Source organism: Perognathus longimembris, chromosome 8, assembly GCF_023159225.1.
Source record: "Perognathus longimembris pacificus isolate PPM17 chromosome 8, ASM2315922v1, whole genome shotgun sequence".
Classification (NCBI taxonomy): domain Eukaryota; kingdom Metazoa; phylum Chordata; class Mammalia; order Rodentia; family Heteromyidae; genus Perognathus; species Perognathus longimembris.
In genome coordinates, this window is record NC_063168.1 from 56960282 (window position 1) to 56978931 (window position 18650).

At 44.7% G+C, this 18650-nt stretch overlaps 1 protein-coding gene across 9 annotated transcripts in view; it reads right to left on the minus strand.

Moving 5' to 3' along the window:
• The window catches only part of Birc6 (baculoviral IAP repeat containing 6), a 187016-nt gene extending 169311 nt beyond the window's left edge, over positions 1-17705 (minus strand). For 6 of the 9 annotated variants that reach the window (XR_007211930.1, XM_048353172.1, XM_048353171.1 and 3 more), the window contains exon 1: positions 17194-17464. Coding sequence is in view for 8 of the 9 variants with exons in the window: in XM_048353172.1 (XP_048209129.1) it covers positions 17194-17437 (244 nt within the window). In the remaining variant the exon portion in view is untranslated. Of the gene's footprint in view, positions 1-17193 lie in introns of all 9 variants that reach the window. The other 3 variants (XM_048353168.1, XM_048353167.1, XM_048353169.1) reach the window with 2 other exon arrangements.
• Between the last annotated feature and the right edge of the window lie 945 nt (positions 17706-18650).

Below are 18650 nucleotides of genomic sequence, written 5' to 3' on the forward strand. Positions count from 1 at the left end.
CTAGGATTAGAGGCATGAGCCACCAGCGCCCAGCTCAAAATACTATTTTATACAGACCCTCCCAATGCATCTAACAGCACATACTTAACACCTCACTCACAAACCAGCTGTAATTTTCCTTATGACACATCAAAATCTGGCATACTATGCACTTTAAGGTGCATGCATTTATGTGTAGATATGTTTGTGTGTATGACAAGAATTCTTCCTACTACATGATCAGCTTTACGAAGTATTTTGTTGGAAATGTTCAAAAAGAAATGTATGTGTTATCTGACTTATGAAACTATAACTCCTCTGTACATCGCCTTTATAATAACAATATTTGTTTTAAAAAGAAGTATTTAACTGGGGCTGGGAATATAGCCTAGTGGCAAGAGCGCTTGCCTCGTATACAAGAAGCCCAGCACCACATACACAGAAAATGGCCAGAAGTGGCGCTGTGGCTCAAGTGGCAGAGTGCTAGCCTTGAGCAAAAAGAAACCAGGGACAGTGCTCAGGCCCAGAGTCCAAGGCCCAAGACTGGCAAAAAAAAAAAAAAAGAAGTATTTAACTGTTAGAGCTATGGCTTGAGTATTAGAGTGCTTGCCTACCAAGTATGAAGCCGAATTCAAATCCCAGCACTGCCAAAAAAGTAAAAAGAAAATGTTTACTGGATCACCAATGATTTTAAATAAATCGACCATTTTATATTTTGAAGAACTTTATTAATATGTTAAGTAACAATTTGATAAAATGCAATACCTGGGACTTGAACTCCATCCCTGAATGCTGTCTCTTAGGTTTTTTCCACTGAAGGTTAGTACTGTACCATAGCTCCACTTCTTTTTTGCTAACTGATTACAGGTAGGAGTATCATCTTTCCTATCCAGGCTGGCTACGAATCTTGATCCTTAGCCTTCAGCTTCCTGAGTAGCTAGAATTAAAGGCATGAGTCACCAGAGCCCAGCTAACTGAAATTTTGTTGTTGTTGTTTGTCTGGGGTTTTTTGTTTTGTTTTGTTTTGTTTTGCTGGTCCTGGGGGCTTGAACTCTGGACCTGGGTGCTGTCCCTGGGCTCCTTTTGCTCAAACCCAGCACTCTACCACTTGAGCCTTTTTCTGTGATTAGCTGAAGAGTCTCACAGACTTTCCTGCCCAGGCTGGCTTTGAACCATAAGCCTGAGTAGCTACAGGTATGAGTCACTGGTGCCCAGCAAGCTCACCATTTTTAATACGACATGAAACAAAAAAATTTAAATGGCACTGTATCAATAGCCCAACTGTTTCTACCTTCTTTTATTCCCTTTCTTTTCTCCTTCCTCCTGTCCCTGGTATAAGGACACTTGCTCCCACTATAGTGTCATTTTGAATATATTAAGGGGCTTCAGCTGGTTCAAAATAAATTATATCCATTCAAAATAAACTATGGCAAAAAAAAAGAAAAAATAGAAAGCAATTAAAACCAGGAATGGAGTAATCTCAGTAGTAAGTTCAAGAAAGGCTGAGGTAGGAGCATTGTGAGTTTAAGGCCAACCCAGGCTACACACAGTGAGTTCTAGGTCATCCAGAGGTATGTATTGAGACCTTATCTCAAAAAAAAAGCCAAAAAGACTGAGATGTAGAGGATCATGGTTTGAAGAAAAGTCCAGGAGACTCCATCTGCAAAAGAAACAGGAAGAGGCCTGGGAATGTGGCCTAGTGGTAAAGTGCTTGCCTAGCATGCATAAGCCCTAGGTTCCATTCCACCGCACCACATAAACAGAAAAAGCCAGAAGTGGTGCTATGGCTCAAGTGGTAGAGTGCTAGCCTTGAGCAAAAAGAAACCAGGCCCTGAGTTCAAGCCCCAGGACTGGGAAAATAAATAAGTAAATAAACTGGGCTCTGGTGGCTTATGTCAACAATCCTAACTATGTCAATAATCCAGCCCAGGAGGCTGAGATCTGAGGATCACAGTTCAAAGACAGCCTGGGCAAATTAACTACATAAAGACTGGAAGTACATAGAGTACAACTGTGGCTCAAGTGGTAAAGTGCTATAGCCTTGAGCAAAAAACACCCAAGGAGCTAGCTGGACACCAGTGGCTCAGGCCTGTAATCCTAGCTATTCAGGAGACAGAGCTGAGGATCATGGTTTAAAGCCAGCTCAGGTAGGAAAGCCTGTCAGACTCTTATCTCCAATTAATCACAGAAAAAGATGGAAGTGGCACTGTTGCTCAAGGGGTACAAGGCTAGCCTTGAGCAAAAAGGAGCTCAGGGACAGAGTCCAAGACCAGAGTTCAAGCCCCAGAACAGGCACAAAAATAAATAAGAAAATGAAATAAAATAAACCTGGGTGCTGATGGCTTACACGTGTAATCCTAGCTACTCAAGGCAGAAAACTCATGAAGACTCTTATATCCAATGAACCACCAAAAAATCTGGACGTAAAGCTACAGCTTAAGTGGCAGAAACACTAGCCTTGAAGCTAGCACAGAAGCTCAGAAATAACTTCCAGGTGCTTTGTTCAACCAGGACCAGTAAAGGAGGGAGAGACAGAGACAGAATCACCAGAACCAGGATGATACATGGTAAATTTTTTTTTAATTGCTAGCTATTTAACAGATAATGGAATGATATCCAGAGTATACAAGAACTCAAGAAATTAAACAGCAAGAAAACAATCCTATCAACAAATGGGAAGAGGCTGGGGATATGGCCTAGTGGCAAGAGTGTTTGCCTCGCATACATGAAACCCTGGGTTCAACTCCCCAGCACCACATATACAGAAAACGGCCAGAAGTGGCGCTGTGGCTCAAGAGCGCTAGTCTTGAGCAAAAAGAAGCCAGGGACAGTGCTCAGGCCCAGAGTCCAAGCCCCAAGACTGGCAAAAAAAAAAAAACAATGGGAAAGCAAACTGAATAGACAGTTCTCCCAAGAAACACAATCAGGGCTGGGGATATAGCCTAGTGGCAAGAGTGCCTGCCTCGGATACACGAGGCCCTAGGTTCGATTCCCCAGCACCACATATACAGAAAACGGCCAGAAGCGGCGCTGTGGCTCAAGTGGCGGAGTGCTAGCCTTGAGCGGGAAGAAGCCAGGGACAGTGCTCAGGCCCTGAGTCTAAGGCCCAGGACTGGCAAAAAAAAAAAAAAAAAAAAAAAAAGAAACACAATCAGCTAACAGATAATGAATGTATTCAACATCCTTAACCTTAAAGGAAATGCAAATCGAAACCACACTATTGGGGCTGGGGATATGGCCTAGTGGCAAGAGTGCAAGCCTTGTATACATGAGGCCCTGGGTTCGATTCCCCAGCACCACATATACAGAAAACGGCCAGAAGTGGCGCAGTGGCTCAAGTGGCAGAGTGCTAGCCTTGAGCAAAAAGAAGCCAGGGACAGTGCTCAGGCCCTGAGTCCAAGCCCCAGGACTGGCAAAAAAAAAAAAAGAAACCACACTATTAACTCCATCCCATTCCAGTGAAAGTCATAGCCTTCAAGTAAACAAAAAACACCAAATGCTGGATAAAACGTGGGGAAGGAGGATCCCTGATGCACTGTTGGTGGGAATGTAAAGTAGTACAGCCTCTGTAGAAAAGCACTATATGGAGATTTTTCAAAAGCCTAAAAATCTTCCCTAGGTCCAGAAAAGACACCTGTGCATCCTATCCATGCTTATTCTAACACTGTTCTAACAGTGTAAGTAACTGAGGTACCAGCAATAGCTGTGGTGTATATATACTATGAAATATTACACAGTATTTTTAAAAATGAAATCATGTCACTTGCAGGAAAACGGATGCAATGATATCACACTGAACAAGACAAGCTCAAAAAACTTATATGTCACTTATATGTGGAAGCTAGACCTAAGACATTCATATTCATGGATATGTACATAACTACAAACATCCATATATGTGTGTGTATATATATATATATATATATATATATAATTGCTTAAATTGCTAAACATAGACCATGAGGCTCAAGCTAAGAGTCTACTCAGGAGAGGGGAGAATGGAGAAAGAGGCTGAGTAACATATCACAAATATATATGAGAGCAGCACAGAGAAACTAAACAAAAGCTGGTGATGAATAAAGGGATGGGAGAAAAAGAGACTATGAGAGAGTGGGTAGTCTAGAGAACAGTATAAAGAAGATTGAATAGTGTCAACGTAGACTTCACAACTATAAAAATAGAACAAGGAAATCTGTTGGGGACACTATTCCTTAGAAAGAATGGTGTCTGTGTGATAGAGGAGGTAAGACTGAAATACAGTGTTAACTGTGTAGAGACATAATAAAATCCCCAATTTTCTTTTTTAATGGGACAGCTTTTGTTAACAGACTTCAGATTGCTTTCTTTCAGAAAAAAATGTTTAAAGCTAAAGTAAATATTATTAAATTCAAATAAAAAACTACCATTTAACTCAGACATACCAATTATCTTGCTGATCTAAGATTCTATGTTTCAAAATTTGAACCCCTAAACCTAATTACTCATTAAAACTACCTGGCAACCTTCTAAGGAAAAAATAAAATGTATTCCTAGGCTCTACTCGAAACATTTAAGCCTGGCCTGGGCACTGTGCTGTCGTGTGCTATCCCTAAGCCTTTTTGCTTAAGGATACCATACTCTACCACTTGAGCCATAGCTCCTTTCCAGCCTTTTGGTAGTTAATTGGAGATAAGAGTCTCATGGACTTTCCTACTGTGGCTAGTGGGCTTTCAAACTGGCTTCAAATAAGGATCCTCAGATCTCAGCCTCCTGAGTAGTTAGGGTTACAGGTTTAAGCTACTAAGCCAGACACTTGTGGCTCCCACCTGTAATCCTAACTACTCAGGAGACTGAGATGGGAGGATGGCATTCAAAGCCATCCCAGATAGGAAAGTCTATTAGACTCTTATCTCCAATTAGCCACCAAAAAAAACGAAGTAGTAGTGCTATGGCTCAAATTGCTAGAGTGCTAGCCTTGAGCTGGAGAGCTCAAGGACAGCAGGTCCAGAGTTCAAGCCCCATGACTGACAAAAATTAAAATTAAAAATGCTGCTGACACCACCAACCCCCCCCCCCAGCTTCCATTCTGGTTGATGGCACTGTTCCTGAGCATCACACCTTCCTTCCTTACTTCCTCACTTCCCTTTCCTTATTTCCTTTCATCCTTCCTGTGTGTGTGTGTGTGTGTGTGTGTGTGTGTGTGTGTACACGCGCGCGCACGCCAGTACTAGGGCTTACCAGGGTCTAGCCCCTGCCCTTTAGCTTTTCTGCTCAAGGCTGGCTCTCTACCACTTGAGCCACAGCTCCAATTCCAACTTTTTGGTGGATAATTAAAGGTAATACTCTCATGAACTTGATTGTCTAGCCTGACTTCAACCCATAATCCTCAGATCTCAGACTCTTAAGTAGCTACAATTATAGATGTGAAACACCAGTACCTTGCTAAAACTATTTTTAAATGCAATCAATTATTTTTCTAAAACTAATTGCATATCTGTACATTATTCATGGCATTTTCTGATACCAATTCAGTTTTCCTTTCACTGTTATTAACTTCAAAACTAAAAGTTAACTCAAACATCAATCCAGTCTTCAATAGCATTAAAAAGACGGCATGGTGCTGGGCACCAGTGGCTTATTCTGTTATCCTAGCTATTCAGAAGGCTGAGACCTGAGGATCACAGTTCGAAGACATACAAAGCAGGAAACTCTATGGAACTCTCATCTCCAAATAATGACAGAAAAAGATGGAAGTGGTACTGTGGCTCAAATAGTAGAGTGCTATCATTGAACAAAAAGGAGCCCGGGGACAATGACCAGGTTCTGAGTTCAAGCCCCAGGAACAGAAAAAAAAAAAAAAAAGCATGACAACTGGACATATGGCTCACATCTGTAATCTAGTTACTACGAGGGCTGAGATCTGAAGATCAAAGTCTGAAGCCATCCCTGGCAGGAAAATCGGTGAGACTCTTATCTCCAGTAAACTACTCAGAAAAAGCCAGAGTTGATGGCTAGAGCAGAGCCCTAGCCTTGAGCAAAAGAGGTTCAGGGAGCACCTAGGCCCTGAGTTCAAGTGCAGGATGGGCCAAAAAGAAAATAAAACTGGAAGTAACACTGTGGCTCAAAACAGTAGAACACTAGCCCTAAGCATAAAGAGCTCAGGGACAGCGCCCAAGCCCTGAGTTCAAGCCCCATCACTCCCACCCCCCAAAAAGGAGAGAAAAAAAGAAAAGATGATGTACAGAAGGTCTACAGTCACCAAAGTCAAGTAAAGAGTACATTTCTCTCTTCTTTTTTTGGCCAATAGTGGGGCTGGAACTCTGAGACCCGGGTGATGTTCCCTAAGCTCTTTATGCTCCACCCTTTTTGCTCTACCCTTTGAGCCACAGGTCCAGTTCCAGTTTTCTAGTGGCTAATTGGAGATAAGAATCTCTCACAGACTTTCTTACTCAGACTGGCTTTGAATCATGATCTTCATATCTGAGCCTCCTGAGTAGGCAGGATCACAAGTGTGAGACACCAGGGTCCAGCTGTATGTCCTTATAACAACAACTGGAACAACTATTCTGTCTCACTTCTCAGCTCTCCTCAACAAAATCTAATGGCATTTTCTTGTACTATTTACCTGGATTAATAAATGTCACTCAACAGCAAAGGAACCTAAAGACAATTTTTACCTTTTAAATTTCCCTCATCCCAAACACTCACCAAATTATATTATTTCTGCTTCTCCAACTAACTCACAAATCTTTCTAAACAAAACTAAACAGATCATAATGTACAATGGTTCTCTATTACGGCATCAAGTCCAAACTACTCAAAGAATGAACATATATCCTTCCCTGTATCTCAGCTTCAACTTTATCCCCACATATCTTCTAAATGTCAACCTCTCCAACGTTTCCCTGTTGCCTGTATTCAGAGTGTTTTTTGTCTTTGAACAAGCAAGTTCCTTGACCAACAATAATTCTCCCTAAAACATTCCATTAACACTATTTCCATCATTCAGAACTAATGGAAGCTGGGGGCTAGTAATCCTAGCTACCCAGGAGGTTAAGATCTAAGGATTGAATGTTTGAACGTAGGCTGGGTAAGAAAGTCTACATCATGGTTAGGCCATGAGACTTTTATCTCTAGTTAACTATCAAAAAGCTAGAAATGGAACTGTGTCTCAAGTAGTAGAATGCTAACCTTGAGCAAAAAAGCTCTGGGACATAAAGGTACAACAGACAAGGAAAAGACTGGAGAAGTGGGACTACATTAAATATAGTTTCTGCACAGCTAAGGACAGTTACAGCCAACCAACTGGGATGATCTTTACCAGCAACAGATCTGACAAAGGCCTAATATATACAAGGAGCTCAAGAAACTAACCCCTCTCAAACTTAATACACCAATTACTAAATGGGCAAGGGAACTAAAAAGAGACTTCTCAAAAGAAGAGATAAGAATGGCAAAGAAACACATTAACAAAATGCTCATCATTACTGGCCATAAAGGAAACGCAAATCAAAACAACCCTGAGATACCATATTACCCCAGTTAGATTGTCTAACATTCTGAATTCTGACAACACATGTTGGTGGAGATGTGGAGGAAAAGGAATGCTACTGCACTGCTGATGGAAATGTAAACTAGTACAACCACTATGGAAAGCAGTCTGGAGGTTCCGCAAAAAACTAAGCACAGACCTTCCCTACAACCCACCCTACCACTCCACGGCATCAATCCTGAGCATCATATACAAAGGCCAGGATATGATAAGGATTTCTGCACCATGCTCATTGCAGCACTATTCACAATTGCCAAGATATAGAAACAACCCAGATGCCCCACAATAGCTGTGTGGATAAAAATATGTGGCACCTATATACAATGAAATTTTACACAGTCATTAGAAAGAATAAATAATGTCACTTACAGGGTAATGGATGGAACTAGAACAAGTCAATGTAAAGTGAGGTAAGCCAAGCTCAGAGAGACAAACAGTGTGTGTTCTCCCTGATAAGTAGAAGTTAGATCTAAAACACAATAGGACATAACAGATTACACAAAATTCTAGATAGTCACATATAGTGAGACCAAAAGAGGACAGCCTTAGAAGAAAATCACAAAGGGTTAATAACACCTCTTCATGTGTATATAAAATAATACACATAATGAAATAAACTCCAAAAATAAGGAAATAAAGAACTTTTTCTTAGTTTTTTTCTTTTTTTGATGACCATGTATTCTTTACCTTATATATGGTGTATTCATGTGCACATCTGTGGGAAGGTGGGGGGAGGACACAGAATCAGAGGAAAAGGGTGAAAAAGTACAGCAGTGGAGCTTCTACGTCAGACATGGAACTAGTGGGTGGAGATGGGAAGGAGGGAATGGGAGAGAATGAGGGAACAGATGACATTGTATGAAAGGAAATGAAGTTATATCACCTGATGTATTTAAAGGTAACCCCACTGTATAACACCTCTAAAACAATAATAAAGCTTTTTAAAAAAAAAAAAAAAAGAAAGAAAGGAAAGGAAAGCTCAGGGACAGAGAGCATCCAGGCCCTAAAGTGAAGCCCCAGGACTGGTGGGACTGGTGGAAAAATACACACACACACTTTCTACTTTCTACACATATTACTTTGAGAAGCTAAGTGGAACTGTGGCTCAAAGTGGTAGAACAACTAACACACAAATCTATCAGAGAGCCAGAAACTGAAACATTGTAACATCAGATATATCAGGATATGAAGCCAGGACCTCTCATTCACTGCTGGTTGAAAACGCAAATAAATGGTTCAGCTACTTTAGCAATGTTTTTAGAAAATTAAGCATAGGGCTGGGAATGTGGCTTAGCAGTAGATGCTTGCCTAGCACGCAGGAAGCCCTGGGTTCAATTCCTCAGCACCACATATAGAGAAAAAAGCCAGAAGTGGTGTTGTGGCTCAAGTGGTAGAGCAAAAAGAAGCCAGGGGCAGGGCTCAGGCCCTGAGTCCCAACCCCCAGGACTGGCAAAGAATGGGAGGGAGGGAGGAAGAGGGAGGGAGGAAGGAAGAGGAAGGGAGGGAGGAAGAGGAAGGGAGGGAGGGAGGAAGTGGGAGGAAGGGAGGAAGAGGAAGGGAGGGAGGGGAATGAGAGAGAGACAGAGAGAAGAGGCAGAGGGGCAGGGAGAAGAGACACAGAGGCAGAGACAGAGACAGAGAGAGAAGCATACCTTTTACCTTATGATCCAGCAACCAGGCTCCTTAAAATTTACCCAAATGAAGCCAGGTGCCCTTAGCTCACGCCTGTAATCCTAGCTACTCAGGAGGCTATGTGAGGATGGAAATTTGAAGCCAGCCTGGGCAGGAATGTTTGTAAGAGTCCTATTAACTGTTAAAAAAGCCGGAAGTGGAGCCCTGGCAAATGGAAGAACACTAGCCTTCACACACACACACACACACACACACACACACACACACACAGTGCTCAGGAACAGTACCTAAACCCTGAGTTCAAGCCCCAGGAACAGAAAAAAAAAATGCATTACCCAAATGAATTTAAAACATATCCATGCAAATTCTAATACACAGATGTTTTTAACAACTTTATATATAATTGACAAAACTTGGAAATTAGCAAGATGTCCTTCTGAATATGAATAAACAATGGGACGCCCAGACAGTGGATATACCACTCAATCCTAAAATGATATATATGCACTTTTTTCATGGTGTAAAAAAAAGACATGGAAGCAGCTGGGTGCCAGCGGCAGATACCTGTAATCCTAGCTACTGAGGAGGCTGAAATCTAAAGACTACTATAATCCTAGCTACAGAGGAGGCTGATATCTAAAGACTAAAGTTCAAAGCCAGCAAGGTCAGGAAAGTTCATGGAGTCTCTTATCTCCAACACCAAAAGGCCAGAAGCGGAGGTGTGCTCCAGTGGTAGAGCACTAGCCTTGAGCATAAATGTTCAAGGACAGCACCCAGGCCCTGAGTTCAAGAGCTACACACATAAACACTCACAACACAAAGATTGCAAGTACCTTAAACACATATTACCAAAAGAAAGACACTAATCTTAAAAGTCTAATACTATATGATTCCAACTATAACATTCTAAAAAAACTAAAACTGGCTGAGAATGTAGCTGAGTGGTAGAGCACTTCACTTGCATGCATGAAGCCCTGGGTTTGATTCCTCAGCACCACATAATCAAAAAAGGCCGGGGGGGGGGGGGGGGGAGGTGGGGAAAAATGAGGGAGGAGGTAACAAGTTGAACAAGAAATGTACTCACTGCCTTACATATGAATCTGTAACCCCTCTGTACCACACTTTGACAATAAAGGAGGGGGTGGCTGGGGATATGGCCTAGTGGCAAGAGTGCTTGCCTCATATACATGAAGCCCTGGGTTCAATTCCCCAGCACTACATATATGGAAAATGGCCAGAAGTGGCGCTGTGGCTCAAGTGGCAGAGTGCTAGTAGCCTTGAGCAAAAAGAAGCCAGGGACAGTGCTCAGGCCCTGAGTCCAAGCCCCAGGACTGGCCAAAAGAAAAAAAGAAAAAGAAAAAAAGCCAATAAAGGAGGGGAAAAAAAGGCCAGAAATGGCACTGTGGCTCAAGTGAGTACTAGCCTTGAGTAAAGGAAGCTAGGGACAGTGCCCAGGCCCTGAGTTCAAGCCCCAGGACTGGTAAAAACAAAAAACTAAAGCAAAACTATGGAGACTATAGTTGCCAGAGAAGGGGAAAGCTGGGGATGAACAAGCAGAGAGGAGATTTTAGAGCAGTGAAACTATGGCATGATGCTATAATTGTAAGTATGTTGTTACATATTTGTCCAAACACAAAAACATACAACACCAAGAGAGAGCCCCTTCTAAACTATGGACTTTGGGTGATGATGTATAGGTTCCTCTACTGTAATAAATATACAACATCACCAGGCTCTGGTGGCTCACGCCTATAATCCTCACTGCTCAGGAGGCTGATATCTGAAGAGTGAGGTTCGAAGCCAACCTGCACAGAAAAGACCATGAGACCCATATCTCCAATTAGCCATCAAAAAGTTGGAAGCAGAACTGTGGCTCAAGTAGGAGAGAAGTAGACTTGAGTAAAAGCTCAAGGACAGCTCCCAGGACCTGAATTCAAGTCCCAGAACCAACAAACAAATAAATAAACAACTGCTGGATCCCAAGCTGGGAGTGAGGGAGTTTGCACAAATCTGGGGAAAGAGGATGTATGGGAATTTTGTACTTTCTGTTCCATTTTGCTCTAAAAAAAATAATAATAAGCTATTTTTAACAGTCCAGGAAGATCTTTACTAGGAATTAGTATGTAAGGAAGCCTCTTAACAAACTTACTGGTAGATATGCATCAAATAAATAATATGAATTAATTTTTTGTTACTACATGAGTTAGTATCTGGGGAAGGGTTATTATAGTAGACTAAGTATCTTCCTATGAAGATCCTGAAATATGAGAAATATATATTTATAAATGCAAAAACAGAAATGTAAGTATTCAAGACAGCAGAGTAGTAGGCTTTCAAAGTGCTAAAAGGAACATTAATATATGTTTATGGTTCATTTCTGGCTAAAGATCAAGAAGTTAAGATGTACTTTAAGTCTTGAAAAATGAGTAAGATTGGCCCAGCTGACTGGAGGACACTGCTGTATTCCGAGAACAAACAAAACGACTAGTCAGAAAAGAAAATTACATGAACCAGCCTCACAAAACAGAGAGATAAAACTAGAGACTGGAAAAGGCTAGATCATGGAGTCACTGAATGCCAGCCAAAGGATCAGCTCAGAGCATGAGAAATTCTAACTCACAATATTCTAATAGCGCATGCCTAGCCTAGGCATAACCTGATGGCTTTTAATCTAGTGAGGTGTATTTATAAACATTTTAGATCAGATAATCAAAAAGCTTATTTGTAGACATAGTTTAAAAATTATCATCTTGCAGGCACTGACGGCTCATACCTGTAATCCTAGCTACTCTGGAGGGGGAAATCTGAGGATCTCAGTCGGTTTCAAACCAGCCTGGGCAGAAAAGTCCATGAGACTCTTATCTCCAATACACTACTCAAAAAGCCTGGCTGGTGTTGTAGCTCATGAGGTAGAGCACTCACCTTCAGCAAAAGAAGCTCATGGATGACATCCACGCTCTTAGTTCAAGCCCCACGACTGCCAAAAAAAAAAAAAAAAGCACTGGCACTGGTGGCACACACCTATAATCCTAACTACTCAGGAGGCTAGGATCTAAGGATAGACGTTTGAAGCCATTTTTGAAGCCAGTCTGGCAGGGAAGTCCCTGAGGCTTTATCTCCAATTTACTACCAAAAAAGCTGGAAATGAACTTGCTCAACTCAAGAGTGAGATTTGAGCAGAAAAACTCAAAGAAAGTGTCTAGGCCCTGAGTTCAAGCTCCAGGATTGACAACAAAAGAAAAAATTTCTTAACCACTCAGTTAAATACATAAATATACAAGTCCTGCTCCCATTATTTCTAATCTACATTACCAAGTTACCCATAAACAACCCCATACATCCATAAGGCATACCACTCTATATGCTTACCCAATTCTTGATCTCCTCAAAGATATCTTTCTTTTATGTAGAAAGGACTTAGCTCAGTGCCCATGAATTAACTGATAAGAAGGTGTTATGTTAGGTCCATGATCACTACTGGTACCTTATCCATACTCTTTTTTTCTTTTGCCAGTCCTGGGCCTTGGACTCAGGGCCTGAGCACTGTCCCTGGCTTCTTTTTGCTCAAGGATAGCACTCTGCCACTTGGGTCACAGCGCCACCTTTGGCCGTCTTCTATATATGTGGTGCTGGGAAAATCAAACCCAGGGCTTCATGTATACGAGGCAAACACTCTTGCCACTAGACCATATTCCCTGCCCATCCCTACTCTTTTTTTAGACTGTCACCCCATATCAATCAGGAGAAGCAAGCCAGGTGCCCATGACTTCATGCCTGTAATCCTACCTATGGCATGAGTGGCTCACAAACCTGTAGTCCTAGCTACTCAGGATAAGATCTGAGGATTGAGGTTCAAAGCCAGCCTGAGCTTTTAAAGTCTCTGAGAATCTTTTTTTCTTTTCTTTTCTTTTTTGGCCAGTCCTGGGGCTTGGACTCAGGGCCTGAGCACTGTCCCTGACTTCTTTTTGCTCAAGGCTAGCACTCTGCCACTTGAGCCACAGTGCCACTTCTGGCCATTTTCTGTATATGTGGTGCTGGGGAATTGAACCCAGGGCCTCATGTATACGAGGCAAGCACTCTTGCCACTAGGCCATATCCCCAACACTCTGAGAATCTTATTGCCAGTTAACCACCAAAGGAAAAACAGGTAGAAGTGAAGGTATGACTCAAGTGATAGAGTGCCGGTCTTGAGCAAAAAAGGGATAGCATACAGGCCATGAGTTCAAGCCCCAGTACTAAGACAAATAGGAATATTTTATATACATGTGTGAAGATATAACAAAGAGGCCTGCTGAGATTAGTTTGGGAATAGGGGGAGCAGAGATGAGGGAGAGTGGTAGGGCAGGGCTCAGTGGCTCAAGCCTGTAATCCTAGCTACTCAGGAGGCTGAGATCTGGAAATCATAGTTTAAAGCCAGCCTGGGCAGAAAAGTACATGAGCCTCCTATCTCCAATTAACCACCAGGAAAGCCAGAAGTGGAGTTGTGGATTAGCTGGTACAGCAGTAGCCTGAAGCACAATAGCTCAGGAACAGTGAGTGCACAGGCCCTGAGCTCAAGCCCCAGGGCTGCACAAGAAAGAAGCCTCCCTGTAAAGCCAATTTATGCCAATAAAAATGTAAAAGAGAAAAAGAAAAAAACTGAAATTCACCATTTCCTCCACAACAATCTGACTAGATTACTTACACAAGACCCCATAAATCTCTAATAATAATAAATTTTAGTTTATAAACATAAAAAAGTTTCAGAATTTATCTTTGGTTAGTCTCAAACTTTTTCCTGCAATACTTTTACTTTTGTTAACCAGAAACTATGACTTTAATCACATATTCAATCCTCCTCCATCTAACCGTATGCAACTGTATCCTATCCCATACTTTTCTAATTAAAAATATCCCAACATGCTCCTTATTTGCCTCAAATCAGTGCCAAGTTGTATGCATCTCCCTTTACGTTCCTATTATGCATCTAAATCACACCTCTTTTTTTTTTTTGGTAGTTAATTGGAGATAAGAGTCACAGACTTTCCTGCACAGGCTGGCTTTGAACTGTGATTCTCAGATCTCAAGCTCCTGAGTTGCTAGGATTACAGGAGTGGGCCACCAATGCCTAACTCCAATACCCTTCTCTTCACTAATCTGCCACTTTAGTATTTTCTTCCTTTCCATGTAACAGTGTATCAATACACAATTATTTTTAACAAGCCCTGACACACATCATTGTTTTCAAACATGGCCTCCAGACACAAAAGACATCCATGAAATTCCTCTTCCTATCCAATTCACTTGAATACTATATGACTTCCTATAGAAATCCTAGTTGACAAGCTGAGTTAAAAAAAAAAAAAAAACAACTGGCTCGGGATATAGCCTAGTGGCAAGAGTGCCTGCCTCGGATACACGAGGCCCTAGGTTCGATTCCCAAGCACCACATATACAGAAAACGGCCAGAAGCGGCGCTGTGGCTCAAGTGGCAGAGTGCTAGCCTTGAGCGGGAAGAAGCCAGGGACAGTGCTCAGGCCCTGAGTCCAAGGCCCAGGACTAGCCAAAAAAAAAAAAAAAAAACAACTGGGCTGGGGATATAGCCTAGTGGCAAGAGAGCTTGCCTCGTATACATGAGGCCCTGGGTTCGATTCCCCAGCACCACATATACAGAAAATGGGCAGAAGTGGCACTGTGGCTCAAGTGGCAGAGTGCTAGCCTTGAGCAAAAGGAAACCAGGGACAGTTCTCAGGCCCTGAGTCCAAGGCCCAGGACTGGCCAAAAAAAAAAAAAAAAACTGAAAATACTAGGTATGAAAGATATAAACAAAAGCCCTACACTGGTGGTTCACACCTGTAATCCTAGCTACTCAGGAGGCTGAGATCTAAGGATCACAATTCAAAACCAACACAGGCAGCAAAGTCCTTGAGACTCTTTATCTCCAATTAATCACCAGAAAACCAGAAGTGGCACTATGGCTAAAGTGGCAGTGTTGCCCTTGAGCAAAAGAATAGGGCCCAGACCCTAAGTTCAAGCCCCACAACTAAAAAGCACAAAAACATATGGCAAAGTATAGACACGTTATAGATACGTATGAAAATGACAGAATCAAATTAAGGAAACAAATGGAAGGGAGAGGATTCGAAGAATGCAATTAAGTGAGACCCAGGGGAGGACTCAACTCCATAATGTTAGTTTCTTACAGTTGTTGATAGTAATTATTCTTTATTCCTCTTCCTATCTGTAATATCTTAAGTGAATTTTAAAAAGAAAGAGACCAACGGAGGTGCCACTTCTGTAATCCTAGTGACTCAGGAAGCTGAGATCTGAAGATCATGATTAAAAGCCAACCCAGGCAGGAAAATCCATGAGACATCTCCAATTAACTACCAGAAAACCAGAAGTGGTGCTGTGGCCTCAAACTGGCAGCCTGCTAGCCTTGAACAAAAAAGCACAGGTCCAGAGCCTAGTCCCTGGGTTCAAGCCCACAACCGACAAAAAATAAATAAATAAATAAATAAATAAATAAATAAATAAATAAATAAATAAATAAATAGAGATCTAATTACTAATGAGCCTCTCCCTCTCATATATATAACAAGCTAAGACCAAGTTGCAGGAAGTGATTATTGGGATATCCAACCTGTCATTTACCTAAGCCAAGAAAAGATCACAATCCTACTATCCAAAATTTTCTAGTAGACATCACTTAGAAATGTATTCCAGGCTAATAGTCTGTAACCTACACACAAGCCAGTTGTTTTGCAAGTCTCACATTAACAAAAATTACCATCTCTAATTTCATCTTTGTACACCTAAATTGCCATTTGCTCTAATAAAGGCATTATTACTCACACAATAAGCGTCTCTTGGTATGTGGGTTAAAATGCCAGCAAATTGGTGGACCACGTAACTACTTCCATTTGGCTAACTGCAGTTGTACGATTTTATCTTTGTGTATGAGTTGAACTCACTCATCTACTAACTTTTCAGTCTTAACCTATAACCATCTAAATTAAGCCACTCATCATTTAACCACAAATGAAATGTCATCTCAGCCGAACAGAACAGAACTTAGCCAGGGCAATTACAAAACACACCAAGTCGTCCACTGAGCGAACAGTTCACCACAGGCATTCTCAAAGTCCTAACCCATGGACCGACGTTCACGCCACCTCAAAGTCCTCTCCTCCAATGGGGAGACCCAACTGTACCTCCAAATCACAGTGTGGGCTCGCTAAAGTGAAACAAGTGGAGAGTGCCTGGAGTTTTACTTAATTCCAAACCGTAAGACCCGGGGAGTGGGGTAAGGAGAGGTAATTTGGAAGCCCTGAGCTAGGGAGCAAGGAGCCGGGTCTGATCTTCCTCGCCCTGGGCCACAGTCCTCTAGTCGTCGTCCTAACAGTACAGACAGCTGGCCCGCCTACCTCCTTCCCTGCCCCCACCGCCGGCCCACCCCACCCCCACCGCCACCGTCACCCCCCCACCCCGGACACGAAGCTCCCCTGGGGGTCCGCGCACCTGCGGGACCCAGCTCTTCCGCTCGGGGAAGGAGAGGTACGAAGTCTGGTCCGCACGCTCCCCGCCCCTCGCCTCCAGCCACCAACTTCGCCCACTGGGTCAACCCTTCCAGCCTTTCCCTCCGGCCCGGCAAGGCGAGGGCCCCCCATCCCGGCCTCCATCCCTTCTCCGCGCCCCGGAACAGGACCCCGGCCTAACCGAGCGCCGAGCCCCGAGGCCTCCTCGCCGCTCCCCGAACCACCCCGCCGGACCGGACGCCCAAGGCCCGAAAGGCAACTCCCACCAATCCCCGACCGGCCGGTCTTTCCTTCCAGCTGCTGTCGCCAAAAACGCCGAGCCCCAAGGTCCTCTTCCGCCAGGTCCCAGACCTCCGGCTCCGACCAGGCCCGAGACGCCGGCCTCGCGCGGCCCGACCCGGCCCTCCCGCTACCCGCTCTCCGCTTCCCTCCGGAGGCCGAGCCCCCGAGGCGGGGCGGCTTCCACCGCCCGCATCCCGATGGCCCGGCTCCTCCCGCAGCCGGCCAGGCTCCCGCCCGGCTCCCCGCACTCACCGCTGAGCGCCGAGGCCTGTAGGGTGGCCCCGGAGGTGCCGTCGATGACTTTGATGGTCCCGCGGCTGGTGACGGCCAGGATGGCGTTGAGCGCCGGGTGGTAGGAGAGGCTGTGCAGCCCCTCGGCGTCGCAGCGCATGCAGCCGTCCCGCAGCACCAGCCACTCCGAGACCCCGGACGCCCCCGCCCCCGCCGCCGCCGAGGAGCAGCCCGGGCCGGAGGCCGCCGCAGCCGCAGCCGCCATCTTCCGGCCTGCGCTCAGCACAATCACACTGGAAAGCGCCTCAGTGACAGTCCCGGGAGGTGCTGCACCACCGCCAGTCACCATCCGGGGCCAGGGGGCAAGCGGAGCGCGTTAGCCGGAAGTGAAGTCAGGCGCCCGCACGCACGCGGGACGTCGGCCGGCGGGGCCGAGCTCGCCAGGAGGCCGATGAGGGGCGGGGACGTGGAGCGAAGGGGGCGGGACAGAGGCGGGGGGGTGGGGCGGGGAGAGGCCAGCGGGCGGCGCATGCGCGGGAGCGCCCTCGCCTGCCACGCGCCGCTGGTCTGGCCAGCTCCCCATCCTCAACGCCCCAGTTTCTTTCTGGGAGCTTTGGGAGTGGCTGGCGCGGGAGATATGCGGAGCAACCCCCGCTCCTGGCGGGAAGGGCGGTGCTGGGGCTCGGAGTGTTACTGCTAGGCGGGGACCGGGTCCGCGCGACTTGTCTGGTAGGCCCGGAGGCCCTTGGCAGCGGTTCCAGCTGCGCCCTGACCGTTCCCTGCACGCGCCTTGTCGACCTCGGCCTCGGCCTGGCCTCAGCCCGACTCGAGAATAAACGACCCAAGACGCCTCTGCTTTGGGTCTCCCTATTTCCGACCCCGATTGTTGGATAAACGTGTCAGAGAGAGCCGGGCGTCCCCAGGTCAGCCAGGGCAGGAAAGTCCCAGAGACTCTCATCGCCCATAAATGACCAAAAAGCCAGAAGTGGAGCTGTAGTCTGAGTGGCAGAGTAGCCAGCCTTGAGCACAAAGGCGCAGGGCCAGCACCCAGGTCCTGGGTTCGAGCCCAGGCTTGAACACACACAAAAGTAAATAGGACAAAAACAGAGTGAAGTTCAAGGTCATCTGCTGTGTTAATGTGCTTCTGTACAATGTATTCAGATTGGCCAGTGGCAACATTGAAAATGTACTGATTACTGTAACTGCTAGTCTGTTTGGAAGTGAGAGCCTTTTGAAGGCCTGAGGATCTCGGTTCAAAGCCAGCCTTGGCAAGAAAGTCTGTGAGACTCTTTTACCTCCAGTTAATCACCAGAAAACCGGAACTGGCGAGGTGGCTCTGGGGTAGAGTGCTAGCCTTCAGCAAAAGGGCTCAGGAACAGCTTCCAAGCTCTGAGTTCGAGCCCCGTGACCAACAAAAAGGGCGGGGGAAGGGGGAGAGTACTCGGACCCTAGGTTCAAGCCCTACGGCAAAAAAAAAA